This window comes from Megascapheus bottae, chromosome 20 (assembly GCF_031878675.1).
Source record: "Megascapheus bottae isolate mThoBot1 chromosome 20, mThoBot2.hap1, whole genome shotgun sequence".
Lineage (NCBI taxonomy): Eukaryota > Metazoa > Chordata > Mammalia > Rodentia > Geomyidae > Megascapheus > Megascapheus bottae.
The window spans coordinates 21,157,929-21,172,603 of NC_143528.1; the positions used below are offsets into that span (position 1 = coordinate 21,157,929).

At 38.8% G+C, this 14,675-nt stretch overlaps 1 protein-coding gene across 2 annotated transcripts in view; it reads right to left on the bottom strand.

The window, feature by feature from the left end:
* Wwc2 (WW and C2 domain containing 2) overlaps positions 1–14,675 on the bottom strand; it is a 163,522-nt gene that overhangs the window by 13,452 nt on the left and 135,395 nt on the right. For both annotated transcript variants that reach the window (XM_090354153.1, XM_090354152.1), the window contains exons 15-20: positions 12,953–13,145; positions 10,802–10,966; positions 8,278–8,402; positions 5,647–5,845; positions 4,426–4,590; positions 3,197–3,289 (exon numbers count right to left, since the gene is read on the bottom strand). In XM_090354153.1, coding sequence (XP_090210279.1) covers positions 3,197–3,289; positions 4,426–4,590; positions 5,647–5,845; positions 8,278–8,402; positions 10,802–10,966; positions 12,953–13,145 — 940 coding nt within the window. The remainder of the gene's footprint in view (positions 1–3,196; positions 3,290–4,425; positions 4,591–5,646; positions 5,846–8,277; positions 8,403–10,801; positions 10,967–12,952; positions 13,146–14,675) is intronic.

Below are 14,675 nucleotides of genomic sequence, written 5' to 3' on the forward strand. Positions count from 1 at the left end.
ATGGTCATTAAATAATTAGGCTTCTGCAACATTTTTATTAGGATTCCCCTGTTCCATCTTTGCCTTCTAGTAAATGAATTCCTTGGCAAGAAATATCAGACATACATATATACATACATACATGTATTACTTGTCTTTCAGAATCTGAAAATTTGTTCCAGCTGTCATGTACATGGAGTCTTTTTTGGGGGGATAGGGGATTAGTCTTAGGGCTTGAACTTAGGACCCAGACACTGTCACTGAGCTTTTCCGCTCTACCACTTGAGACACAGCTCCACTTCTGGTTTTTTGGTGGTTAATTGGAGATAAGAACCTCATGGATTTTCTTGCCCTAGTTGGTTTGAACCACCGAACCACCACTCTCAGCTCTCAGCCTCCTAAGGAAATAGACTATAGCCACTAGCTTCTGGTCATGGAGTCTTTCTAATGAGCAGTGGTGTGTTGGTACATGTCTAATAATATCTTCAAATTACTCCTGTGATATCACTGACTTGAAAAGAGACATGCACAACTGGTTCTTCTGAGCCAGGATGAAGAAGTCCAGCACCCCAATGCTAAGGTCACCCCTCCAAAGGTACCCCTCCCATCTCATGAATCCTAAGCCTATCACTGCCTCCCACTTGGGTACATCTTTCACTGTATTTTGCTGATACTTTATTCCCTTAAACTTCCTATAGTTATTTTCATAGTCAAAATTCCACTTTGCTCATTGTCATATCTGCCCCCTTAAAAAACAATTTAAAAATCATAACTTAAGCAGTGTTTCAGGATTAACCTTTGTCTGATTCAAGTATGTCTACTAACTTAGTTTATGAGTAACCTAAAGTTTTCAGCTTCATTTAACTCATCAACACTTTTGGTTAAAATGTCTCTAAAATAGGAAGACAGGTGACTTAGAAAGGAAGTAAGAAGTTTCGTTCTAGATGATGGAAATTTTGGTGATTTCAAGCACATGAACTGTGGAAATCTGAAAGATTTACATTGTAGATTTCCCTAGAAATGCTTAATGCTAAATCAATACCAGCATATTGACCTTTAAGATGTGTGTGTGTGTGTGTGTGTGTGTGTGTGTGTACGTATGGATAATTTATTAATTAATTTATTTTTTGTGCCAGTCCTGAGGCTTAAACTCAAGGCCTGGGTGCTGTCCTTGAGCTTTTGTGCTCAAGGGTGATGCTCCCTACTTGAGCCACAGCTCCACTTCTGGTCTTTTCTTCTTCTTTTTTGATATAAGTGTCTCATGGACTTTCCTTCCTAGGCTGGCTCTGAACCTTGATACTCAGATCTCAGTCTCCTGAGTAGCTAGAATTACAGGCAGGAACCATTAACATCAGCTAGGAGATATGCTTTAATTACCTTCAGGTGAGTAGGAAGTTAAACCCTGGGGTGCTGTTACCTAGTCATGTGTCTAGTACTTTGCACATGGTAGCATGAAGCCAGAAATGATGAATACAACTCACCACCTTCCCAGGTTTGCTCCACCTTTCTGTCCATAATGCCGGACCCTGGCTGGAGTTGAACACTCTCTGCCCCTCCCACCTTCCCTGTGTGGTTTCTTGTTCGTGTATTTCAGGTCATCAGGCAACTAGTGCTGCTTCTCATCACTTCCCCATACCACCCACCTATGAATTGCTCTACAGCTACCATTTTTCCCTCTGAAGTATTAGCCAGGCCTCAAGGCCCAAACTGGCCCTGATGCCTCTGACTCTCCTGTATATGCTTGAGGTCCTCTAGATGAGGGATTCCTGACAGTAGCCAACTCACTATTGACAGAGTTCAGCACACACAGTCCTCTACACTTACCAAGCAACAGATCTTTTTTTTGGGGGGGGGGGGCGGTCATGGTGCTTGAACTCGGGCCTGGGTGCTATCCCTGACCTCTTCAGCTCAAGGCTACCACCCTACCCCTGTGCCTGGGCATTGTTCCTGAGCTCTTCAGCTCAACCTACCACCCTACCCTTGAGCCAAGCCCCACTTTCTGTTTTCTAGAGGTTAGCTGGAGATTAAGAGTCTCAGGTCCTTTTGTGCCTGGGTTGGCTTTGAACCTTGATCCTTGGATCTCAGCCTCTTGAGTAACTAGGATTACAGGCCTGAGCCACCACGCCCAGCTACCAAGCAATGTATCTTAAGCCAAAATGATAATAGCAAACAAATTGCTTTCTTTTAGTATTTCATATGGAAGTAAACAGGAATTTGTGAGATATTTGAACTACCTGGCCTTTTAAATATTCTATTAGACTTTTCCTTAAGATCATCTAGATGACTTCCAGGAAAACTTGACACATTCACAGTAACTTTAACTTTCTATGAATAAGTATTTAAGAACATTACAATATTTGTGCTTAAAATGCAATAAAGAAAAATAAGAACATATAACAGCCCATGTGCTAGTCCCTCTGAAGCACTATGTTTCCCACTCCTCTCACACTGCTCAAGAACCAGATGTGACATAGACAGAGCACAGCCACTATCAGGAATGTATTCAAAGTTCTGTTTATAAAAAGGAGTACCAGGGAGCTGGAGGGTGGCCTGGTGGTAGAGTGCTTGCCTAGCATGCACGAAGACCTGGGTTCCATTCCTCCGTACCACATACAGAGAAAAAAGCTGGAAGTGGTGCTAAGGCTCAAGGACAATGCTCAGGCCCTGAGCTCAAGCCTGTGGCTGTCTCTCCCATGCCCTCCCCCCACAAAAAAGGAAAAAGGAGTACCAGGAAATGGAAATGAGTTTTGGTGGGGGACAAAAAGCTGATACAGGAAAGGAGGGAGGAAGGGTAACCAAATGTAGTCATTGTATTCAATGTACACTATGTAAAAAATGCACTAACTTGTAGGCAGGGGTGAGGGAGGGGAATGGGGATGTCCAGGAAACACTGTACTCACCACTTGATTTATGAAATTGTAATCCCTTTGTACTACTACTTAATAATTAATTTTTTTTAAAAAGCAATGTGTTCAAATCACTGGCATTTGTGCTCAGCATTCTCCTTCTTCCAGCCTTAACAGTCACAAGTTCTAAACCAGCAATGGGCAAAGGAATCCTTTCAAGTACATCTTCTCTCTGGCTCCCCAACTGACTAAGCCTAAGTATTTCTGTATCACCACACAGAATGCTGATACGCAACAGTTCAGGAGTTTACACTTTGCAATTTATGAATCTGATTGGTCTGGGACAGTGATGCAGCTGAGGAAATACATACCCTTTTGACTCGTAGGCTACGTCGCTCAGTGGAGTTTCTCACAAACAGTGATTTTTTAGCCAATGTGGAACTGTCACTGTCACTCCGATTTAACTGCCAACAAAGATTTTTAAAAAGTCACTGTATACAGAGTACCAGTGGAAATGAGAATCAATAAATTTACCAAATAAAGTACAAATAATGTAAATTAACTCTCCTCTTAACTACTAAACTGCATCCTCAGTTCATGAGTTAATTCTTTGAAGAAAATCCTCCCCAAATAAGTTATTCCCAGTTATGTAGTTTTCTTAACTTTATTTTCTGAAAAGTGTTTCAATAACCACCTTTTGATAGCTATTATCCAAAGTGGCATGTTAAGGTAATTCTGCATTATTGAAAATAAAATAATTCTTTGCACTTCTAGCTAGTACTTGTCTGTTTAAAGAAGCTTTACATAAATCACCTTCAGAATTAAGACAGTTTAGCTCTCTGGAATAGTCTAGATGCAGGGAGCTCAACTCTCACCTACTCCACCTCTGCTGAATGTCATCTTAACCAGGACATCTTTCCTGGACTCTACCTCCTTAACTTGTTCTATTGTTTTCTACAACCTTAATTTTCACCTAAGATATGTCATATCGCATCCATCACACTTCTGGCTCAGTGAAAAGAATGAAAGTTGTACAAGGTACAGAAATGCAAAGTACCTACAAAAGTGCTTACAGATTTTTTTTTGACTAGAATGAATGAATTTTGAATTTTAAAAGCATCTTTAACCCATTTATGAAATTTATCTATCATACATATTTCTAGAAAAAGAATTTGGAAAACTAATAGAAATTCCATAATTTTCTTCACTGAACTATGAACCTGCGTCTAATTCACAAGTTTCATTTAACAAGATGAACATGTTGGGACATACATACGAGATTGTGCAGAAATAGGCAAAACAAGACTTGAAGTCTTAATGTTTCTAAACATAGAAATCCAAAAATTCTTAGCTTTAGATCTTAAATTCTACTTACTTGCCAAATCAATCACATTAGAATCAATAGGACATGAAATTTGTGGAAAAGACCAACAAGAACCTACAGAATGTGATATTCTACAATTATTTCCAAGGATTTTCAGCAGGGTCTGTAGTGATAATCTGCAGCTTCCAGCTGACAACCTCTTGTTATGAATGGGCCACCTGTGATAGAACAGGAAGCTATAGTTCTGAGTGCCTCATCTGAGTGCTGTCACCTTACCCTGCAGACGTACTGGCTCCGTTCACCGGGGGAAAAGGTTTGCGAGCGCACGATCACGCTACTCCTTACAAAGGGATGCTGTCGAGAGCTCAGGCTGCTCCGGTCTTTGGGACGAACTGCCAGGCTGTCATGAACTGCTTCATCAGTATTTGTCTCTTTATCAACCTAAAAGAGGAGGTGGCAATTTGTCAGGAACTGATAGTTGTATGTACATTTATATTCTCTTCTTAATGATGCTAAAACGGAACTTGTCTAGCACTGTAGATACCCTTATAAGAAAGACATGCATAACAGAACACAGTACTTCTGAGGAGAAATGGAAGAAAGGTGTTCTACATTATTTTCAGAAAGTAGGTGGGTAGATGATAGCTGTTCAACAAGGCAAATCACAAATAGAGGTGTTACAGTAACAGATCAGATGTAAAACGAAGATTCAGACTTAAAAAGGTTTGACCATCTGGGAAAATACCATTAAACACTATCTAATTTTCAGATGAGTTTTTTTTTTTCCAAGAATAAATGATTTTAATATTGCATGGAATGGTGGTATATTTCTACAATCTCAGCTAGAGGAGGTGGATCAGGAGAACAGCGAATTTAAGACTAATCAGTAGAAACCTTGGGCTCTACTAGCAGAGATCTGTAATAGAGCAAAATCTTGATACAAAAGGCCATATAATTGAAAGGACCTCCAGGATATTGAAACAAAAGCCATATAATGAATGATTGTTGTCCTTAATGTACTATGTTGTCTCTCATCTCCTTTGCTGTCCCTTGGTTATCTCATATCGTTACAGTATCTCACTTTGTTATCTGATATATTGAATTTATTTGTATTTGGATATTTGAAATTTGATAGGGAAGGGGGGAAAACCAAGACAGGTGGGGGGTGTGGGGGGAGAGGGAAATGGGTACCAAGACATGTGAAAGGGTATCAATGTATGTGAATTAATGCACCTTCTATCTGGCAAATATCATGTAACCCTTTTACTAATTACAATAAAAAATATATGAAAAAAAATTAGAAAACAAAATTAACTTAAAAAAAAAAAAAAGACTAGGATACTGTGGCCCAACTGGGAGAGTCCTTGCCTAGCATGTACCATGTTTGAAGCCCTAGGTTCAATCCCTAGTAGCATTTGCACATGGTAGTCCATCCATACATATGCGCATGAGCCTACACCATGCCTAGAAGGTTCTGTTTCAGGAATAGATATTCACCAGGGTAGGAATTCCAGTCGGCAGCAGCCTTCTACAGTCTTTGACATACTCTTTTTCCATCTGACAGCTGTCTTCACTCATCTCGGGCACATTAGTGCTTGAACTTAAGTCTTCTGTACAGCTACTGCCTTTTACCAGTTTAACTGCCGTCTCTTTTTCAGCCACAATTTTGTCAGAGGCTTCTCTTAGCATTGTTAACCTATGTTGAAAAATAAATAGAACACACTTCAAGCCAAGTACTTCACAACCAGTGCATCCTGGGAAATAACAGACACACACAATGATTCAAGCTCTTCTTTGGCTCTTAAAAAAGAAATTAAAAAAAAAAGAAATACAATAATTGTTTTATTCTCTAGCCATCTGGAGCAAAGTTATCATAGTGTTACTAAAAAGTTACAACTTAATCTAATTTCTAGATGTTAAAATAGAAGTATTAAAATCACAAATTTAACCCTCGTGTTTAAAAATACTGTTTTAAAATTAACTTCATATTAGCTATTAATTTATTATAAAATAAACCATATAAGAGAATGACTTAGTCTCAGCTGAGAGTGAATATAAAGATCTAGAGTTGGGCTGGGAGTGTAGCCTAGTGGTAGAGTGCTCGCCTAGCATCCTCAAAGCCCTAGGTTCGACTCCTCAGTACCACATACACAGAAAAAGCCTGAAGTGGCACTTTGGCTCAAGTGGCAGAGCACTAAACCTGAGCACAAAGTATCTAAGGACAGTGCCCAGGCCCTGAGTTCAAGCCCCGGGACTGGCAAAAAAAAAAAAAAAAAAGAGTAGGAGGAGGAGGAGGAAGAAGGTGAGGAGGAGGAGGAGGAGGAGACGACGACGACAACTTAGAGATAAAAACACCATTACTGGGCCGGGAGTTTGGCCTAATGGTGGAGTGCTTGCCTAGCATGCACGAAGACCTGGGTTCAATTCCTCGGTACCACATGCATAGAAGAAAAAAAAAAAACCCAAAAACACCATTACTGACTGTACTCACAGTCTAGCAGAGGTAGCCCTATGTAGAGGAGTTACTACTAATCAACTGAAGACCCAATGCCACATAGCCTTATGTCTAACAGAAGCCATGGCAAAGCTGTGATGGCATGGCATTTGGAATATGAACACAGTCTGTGGAGGATATGCTAGGATGGTTCAGAATAGCTCATGCTTGTTATATAGAAATATTTTCTCTCCACTGATATCTAAATGCTGAACCTTGGGTGTGTTTGTGTGTGTGCCTATGTGCGTGTACATGTGCACGTGCTCTGGTCCTGGGACTTGAACTGTGGGCCTGGGCCCTGTCCCTATGTTTCTGTGCTCAAGGCTAGCACCCTATCACTTGAGACACAGTTCCACTTCTGGCTTTTTGGTGATTAATTGGAGTCATAATCTTTCCTGCCCAGGGTGGCTTTGAACCACATCCTCAGATATTTGCCTCCTGAGTAACTAGGATTATAGGTCGAAGCCACTGGCACCTGGCTTAAATGCTGAACTATAATGCAATTAGTATCATATAGACAAAGTGGCACAGTCTAGTTTCTTTAATATATAGCCATGAAATAAAGGGAAAATAAACAATGACTGTTATAAATTCCTTTACTTACATGCTAAATATTTTCTGAAATATGTGTGAAATAAGTTATATTTTATAAACATGAAAAAAGCTTAGTATTTACAGATATTGTGAGAGACCTTATAAATCACTCAATTTTGTTCTGCAGTACTGTGATTATTTATTCTCTAGCATTTTTTTTTTTGTCAGTCAAGGGGCTTGACCTCTGGGTCTGGGTACTGTCCCGTAGCTCTTTCACTCAAGGCTACCACCCTCCCCCTTGAGCCACAGCACCACTTCTGGTTTTCTAGTGGTTAGTTGGAGATAAGAGTCTCATGGACTGTAGTGCCCGGGCTGTCTTTGAAGTGAGATTCTCAAATCTCAGTCTCCTGAGTAGCTAGGATTACAGGCGTGAGCCATGTTGCAGAGCTTTCACTAGGACTTTTGGTAAGACAAAAGCCTCTGTACACTTTTATCACTCTTGTAGACCTTTTTACATATCCTTGATTGGTTATTTATGATAATCTCTGGGATTCTAACAAATTTAATGTATGCATGCATATATATATATATATATACACACACAAAAGAATACTATATAGGTTAACGGTAGTTCAATCTAATATCATAAGCAACTATATACAGCAAAATGAATCTTAGTAAATTATACACTGTATATACTTAAAATCTGAAGCATTCATACACAGGAGAAAACTAGAAAAGATGAAAGTATTGAAATGGCTATTCAAAGCTATTTTCTGTGTCTATCACCTAAATACAGTTATAACTTACTTATGGCTGCTATATTTTTCAAAATTGACAGTTTAGATTAAAAAAAGAAAACCTTAGAGAACATTGTTAAAAATTACTTGAAGAATAAAAAAAAATCTGGTTAATGTATTACTTTGTTCACAATCTTGCTATTACCTCCTATAAACTCTCTAGCCAGAACTCCTTGAAACTACATTGTTTCCCATAATTCCAGTGTTAAGACATGAAATTATAATAGTTTCCTGAAAGATTCCCATGAGAAACTAAACACCTTACTGTATTCTCACTAGCATAAGAAAGCAGCTGTTTACCAGTCTCCTTCTAAATCGTGCTGTTCTTCAGCTGGCCCTGTTTCCTCTTCTTCTTCTTGTGCTAATTCTTGTTCCACAGCCAACAGCTCGGCTGATGTTCTTGCAAGTAAGGCTGACACTGCATCCTGGAGAATGAACAACATGTGGCAATTAAAATCATATACTCCAAGAAATTTATTTGAAATTTCTTCTGATGCAGGCTTATATTTCCAGTTGTGAAGAAGCAGCTTGTACCAGACTCAACTCTCTTACTGAAAATACAAAAGCTGAATGAAATGTAACAAAAAGCAATAAAAACTCTCAAAATTTGTAAGGCAATGCAGAGTAACAAAGGCTATTAGTTCTAAATGGTCTCAGAAAAAAGAATCACCACACCTGACACATTGGTATTCATCAATTCTAGGTATGAGGTATACAGGCTAAAAAGTCTGGCTGTCTAGGAATGTGGCCACAGGGTCAGTCAGACATGAAGACTGTTACCAAGTGCAAGACTTACAATGCAGTACAAGGTCTGAGGAAATGAAATGTAAGGTGAACCCAATATTATACATGATATTCCTGCTCAAGCATCTGACTCTCCTAAAATGTACATCTGCAGAACAAAAAGCCACACAATTTAGGAGACAGTTCTGCTGTCTCAAAGGGTCTTGAGATAAAAATGGAAATCCCCCAGATGATTCAGGTCTTCCTCCTCAGATTCCAACTTGCCTTCCGGAAGAATATCTGTGGAACAATGTATCATCCAGAGCCTCTACCTTCCCTCATAGTAGCCAGCATTCCACCAAGACTTGACAGAAAGCCAAAAGAAACGAAAAAAGAGGCAAAGCCATAGGTGATACTGCAGATATTTGGAGATGGTATTTCAATGTTTACAATTACCATGCTTTAAAAATCCTAATGAGGGGGCCAGGAGTGTGGCCTAGTGGTAGAATGCTTGCCTGGCATACACAAACCCCTGGGTTTGATTCCCAGGAAGCACATACAGAGCAAAAGCTGGAAGTAGAGCTGCAGCTCAAGTGGCAGAGTCTAGCCTTGAACAAAAAAAGTGTTCAAGGACAGTGCTCAAGCTCCCAGGACTGTTTTTTTTAAAAAAAATCCTAATGAGGGGCCAGGAGTTTAGCCTAGTGGTAGAGTGCCTGCCTAGCATGGACAAAGACTCAGGGTCAGTTCCTCAGTACCACATACATAGAAAAGTGTCTGAGATGATGCTGTGGCTCCAGTGGTGGAGCTCTAGAGTTGGGAAAGTCCAAGTACAGTGCTCAGGTCCTGAGTTCAAGCCCTAGGACTGGCAAAAACAAACAAACAAAAAACCTAACACTTAATAGTAACACTTAATGTAACACTTAATAGTAAAAAATCAGAAGCAATATTTTTAATACTGTATTGGAAATTCTATCCAGGGCTAATATGCAAAAACAAAACAAAACACTCTCTAACCAAGAAACAAAAAAAGAATAGAAAAGGAAAAGAAAAAAAAATTAAATGGATGTAATTGTAAATGAAGAAGTAAAATTATCTCTACTTGCAAAATATCCTAAGAAATATACTAAAATCTACTCAAAGTAAGAAACAAGGTCTTGGGCCAGGAGTTTGGCCTAGTGGTAGAGTGCTTGCTTAGCATGCACGAGGACCTGGATTTGATTCCTTGGTACCACATACATAGAAAAAATGCCAGAAGCGGTGCTGTGGCTCAAGTGGTAGAGCTCTAGCCTTGAGAAAACCCAAGGACAAAGCTCAGGCCCTGAACCCAAGCTCAGAACTGGCAAATAAATAAAAAAATAAATAAAAAATAAAGAAACAAGTTCTTAATTTGAAGGGTGTAGTATATAAGATAGATAGGCAATCAGTTGTACAATGAACCATCTGTAAATGCAATTAAGAAAAAGTCATAATAGCATCATATAGAAAGAAATACTTAGGAATTAGCTTGGAAAGAGTCATGAAAACTTGGACTCTGAAAACATGGATTAAGGAAATTAGGAAAAACGGAAATAAATGAACAGAATATCTCATGTATATGGATGAGAACACAATGAAAAACGTTAAGATGACCCTATCTTAATTGTACAAGTTCTACATTTGCCCTATCAAGACTTCTAGCTATTTTTGGACATCTCAATCTGAAAAACAACTAAAATCAACAGGACTAGAGCATGGCTCAAATAGTACAGTGGCTACCTACCAAGTACAAGGTCCTGAGTACAAGCCTTACTACTGTTCTCGAGGAAGAAGTATCAAAAGAAGCATCAAATGTATAACTAACAGCAGAAATCCAATATATGAATATATAATATACAAATATACAAAACTATAGGTTTTCCATAGTAATTTAAAACAATGAAGTCAGTATACAGTGATCCTTTTGTAAATCACGCTTGAAGCAATGATGGAAACTATCTTTTTTCTTTGGCTAAAGGAGAAAAGGAAGATGAAAGTGAATAAAAGTCTCCTGGTCTCTCAGCATTCTATATTTCATATTGCTTTATTACATTTTAATGATTTTGTTCTCTGCATTCTGACTCACCAAGTCTATGGAATCTACAACCAGCTGGTTTGATTGGAATACAGAGTCTTCATTTTCTTCTTCATTCTTTTTGTAAGGTATTTGCTTGGAAGGAAGCAAATTATACCACAGTGTGAAAATCTCATTGGAAAATGGCAAGTCAGCCAGACTAATCTGAGTTCCAGCCTATGAAATAAGAAAACAAAGGAAAGACAATAAAAAGGGGGGGGGGAGAGGGAGAAAGAGAGAGAGGGAAAGAGAGAGTTAGGTTAGTATCCATTATCTTTGATATGATAAAGATTGTTGGGTAAGTTAAGTTTTTGAGCAAGAATATGATAAGATGTTTTATATTTTCAGCCAATCCTAAGATTGTTGTGTAGCATGATTTTGACAACATCTTATGATTAAGTATGCAACTTGTTAATTTTTAACAATACAGGATACTTTTAATTAAGTTTAAAAATTTTTGAAAAATGACTAAGTCATAATATTTCTTATATAATAGTAACTTAATTATTATTCACATTATAACCATAATTCACCTTAAAAATTGTAAGTGAATGAAAATTCTCCTTTGGATCTTTGATATGAAATGAACAATAAATTTCTTTGGATATTAAATGTCTAAAGGAGGTACATGTGAAAGACTTTCATTTTCTACCATATCACGCACAGCCAGAATCCCAATTCTACTATACTATACTATACTATACTATTTATTTATTTATTTATTTATTTATTTATTTATTTATTTATTTATTTATTGTTGGCTGTGGGGCTTGAACTCTGAGCCTGAGCTCTGACCCTGAGCTCTTCAACTCAAGGCTACCATCCCACCCCTTGAGCCACAGTGCCACTTCTGGTTTTCTGGTGGTTAACTGGAGATAAGAGTCTCATGGATTTTAGTGCCCAGGCTGGCTTGAACTGTGATCCTCAGGTCTCAGCCTCCTGGGTAGTGAGTGTTATAGGTGTAGGCCATTGGTGCCCAGCTCTACTGCACTTTTTTTTTTTAAAAGTCATCAATCAACACAGTCTTTAATTTTATCATAGGTTAGTCTATATTAAAGCTTTAGGTAGCCTAACAAGTCTTTGCTTCCTTCTAACTGTACTACCAAATATTACCAATTTTTTTCAGGTATAGAAAAAATAAGCTAGAGAGGTCATGGCTTATGCTTGTAAGCCAAGAGACACAAAAGTCTGAGCTATGAGGATCATGGTTCAAAGCCAGTCTGTGAGACTTTTATCTCTGGCAGAAAGCCAGAGGTGGAGGTATGGCTCAAGTGGTAGGGTGCCATCCTTGAGTGAGGAAAAAGCTAGGTGAGCGCATGAGGTCCTCTGTTCAAGCCCTGTGTTCATGCAAACAAATGTGTGTGCATGCACATATACACATATACTCCACAAAAGAAAAAGGAGAAAACTATCCTATCACCTTTCCTCATCATGAAATGTGTTTTCTACTCACCACAAAGAAAAGCTCAGGTGGCCCTTCTTCCTGGAAGCTCCAGGAAAAGAAAATATAAAAAGGAGCTATAAACTGTCTTGCCTAATTTTGGTGTGTAACAGTGAATTAAGTGTCTTTTGGATAATGGCTCCATCATTCACTAGTTGTGTGATCGTCTCTAAGCAGCTCTTCATCTTTCCTAAGATTGTCCTGACCATTAAAGGAGAGAATACAGACAGAACACTATGCACAAGGCTTTGGCTAATGACTAATAAACTCTGTAAAGTGATGGTCCTAATGAGATTCTTCTGTGCTCCTAGAGTAGCAATAGAACACAGCTTTACAGAACATCACAGTTTGTAAGTCTTAAAACATCTGAAATATGACGGGTGGGGGGATGGGGGGAGGGTAATGGGTACCAAGACATGTGAAAGGGTATCAATGTATGTGAATTAATGCACCTTCTATCTGGCAAATATCATGTAACCCTTTTATTAATTACAATAAAAAATTAAAAAAAAACATCTGAAATATGAGAAAGCCCAACAGTTATTCCTTCAGAAAAAAAAAAGGGTGGGGGAGTGGTGAAAGCACCATTGGTTGTGTCCCAAGGTGGTGGATAAGTCTGCTCTGGTTTCAAGGATGGCAAAACAGATAGTAGAAAAGCACATTCACACAGCAGCAAGCATTGAGTATCTGTGATGGGATGGTAGTGACTCGGAAGCTCCTACCAGGCATTCTTCCCTGCGATGTTTACTGACAGAGCAAAGATCAACTCGCAGTGTCTTCTGCTGCAAGGCCGTTTGGGAAATGGCCACTCTGAACATATCATTGAACAACACAGATTCAGTGGGTGCATGGACTTTTGTTCGAAACAGACAGCTGACATCCGATGAGGAGGGAAGGACAGCAACTCTACAATACCTGCAAAGAGCAAGAACAGAATGAATTTCATGAGCATTTCAATTACAATGGATTCAGAGCTAAGTGAGAACTGTGAGTTCATTATCAACCAAAAGTGCTGCTGCTCTATCAAGGGTTTGTGTTCGGTGGTAGATGCTCTGCTCTTAAGCTACCCTTAGTGACTGTGCCCCTGAGCATGAGACAGCTTACCATGGAGCTTCTGCCACTTACCATGGGGCTTCAGTAAGGCACATGACAGGAAAGAGAAGAGGAAGGAAGTCCATGGGGATTCAATACCCCACCTGCCCCAAGTACAGCCAGTTTCCAAATACTTAATCTCTGAGTCTGGGAAGGTGAGAACAAACTAAGCAGACACTGGTGACTTTGCCCTAACAATCTTTCTTGTGTGTATTAAACAAGAGTTGCTCATGATCACTTCCCAGGAATGGAATGAAATACATTATCCTAATGGAGAAAAGAGAGGCTGAGTAGCATACTGTAACAAAATTTTAAACAAGATTTAAAACATAATTTTCTAGCATCTCTACACTCACAGATGTGACACACTCTTTAGACTATCACGCTTTGTAAAATTCAAAGGAAGAGTTACAGAAGAATGGTAACTTCTCTTTGTGAACACACATTATATGAAACTCACAATTCTTGGAAATAGCATTTAGTCTTTTTCCCTGGCCCCATTTCTAGGTTTGTCTAATTCATATTCTAATTAGGAAACTGGTAAATTCAAATGTAGAAATGGAATGTAATATTATTTTTTGTTTAACATCACTATTATGAAAATTCAATATTAAAGACCTTGTGGGGCTTGGGTTACTGCTGTTGATTTAAGGTCTTTCTAAGACACATCTGGTTGTTCCTGGGAAGCTGGAAATTGAGTAGACTGAAGTATTTTTTTTTTTAATTTATTTATTCTGTCTTCATGGGAAAACAAGTATATTAGAAAGTTAGAATGGAAGAAAATTTCTGTTTCTCCTGCCTTTAAGTTTAATCTGTTAACCTAGCCCTTCATGTCATTTTAAATGTTTCTGGGTCAAGTAAGTCAGTTCGAGTAATTTCAAGGCAAAGGCAGAGCAGGCTAAGCAAGGAAGGGTGCTTTTCTTCCACTCTGCTGAAGGAGAGATCTCTTCACAAAGGAGCTGTGCTGTCAACAGAAACTCTGCTTGCTATAACCAATCAAAAATGAAGTTTGAAGTTGGAGGGGAAAAGAATACTTGGGGATATTCCTTGTGAGTTGCTACTTACTGCGGTGTTATTATTTAGGCCAAGGGTTTCATATATGGACTTAGGAAAAATGTTGCTAAGTATCTGGGGGAAAGTTCAAATCAGTTAGACAAGTTAACTGCATAACACAAGCTGGGGAGCAAAGGCACATTCTGTCACTAGCTGGCTGACTACTATTGTCTTAATGTATTCTGGGAGTTACCACACCTGCAGAAGGCATTCTGCATTCCATTCTGAGCTCAGTAATCATGACTAGTGGAGTTGAGGTAGAAAACTCGAGTACTTGTTGTTCTTAATGTACTATGTTAT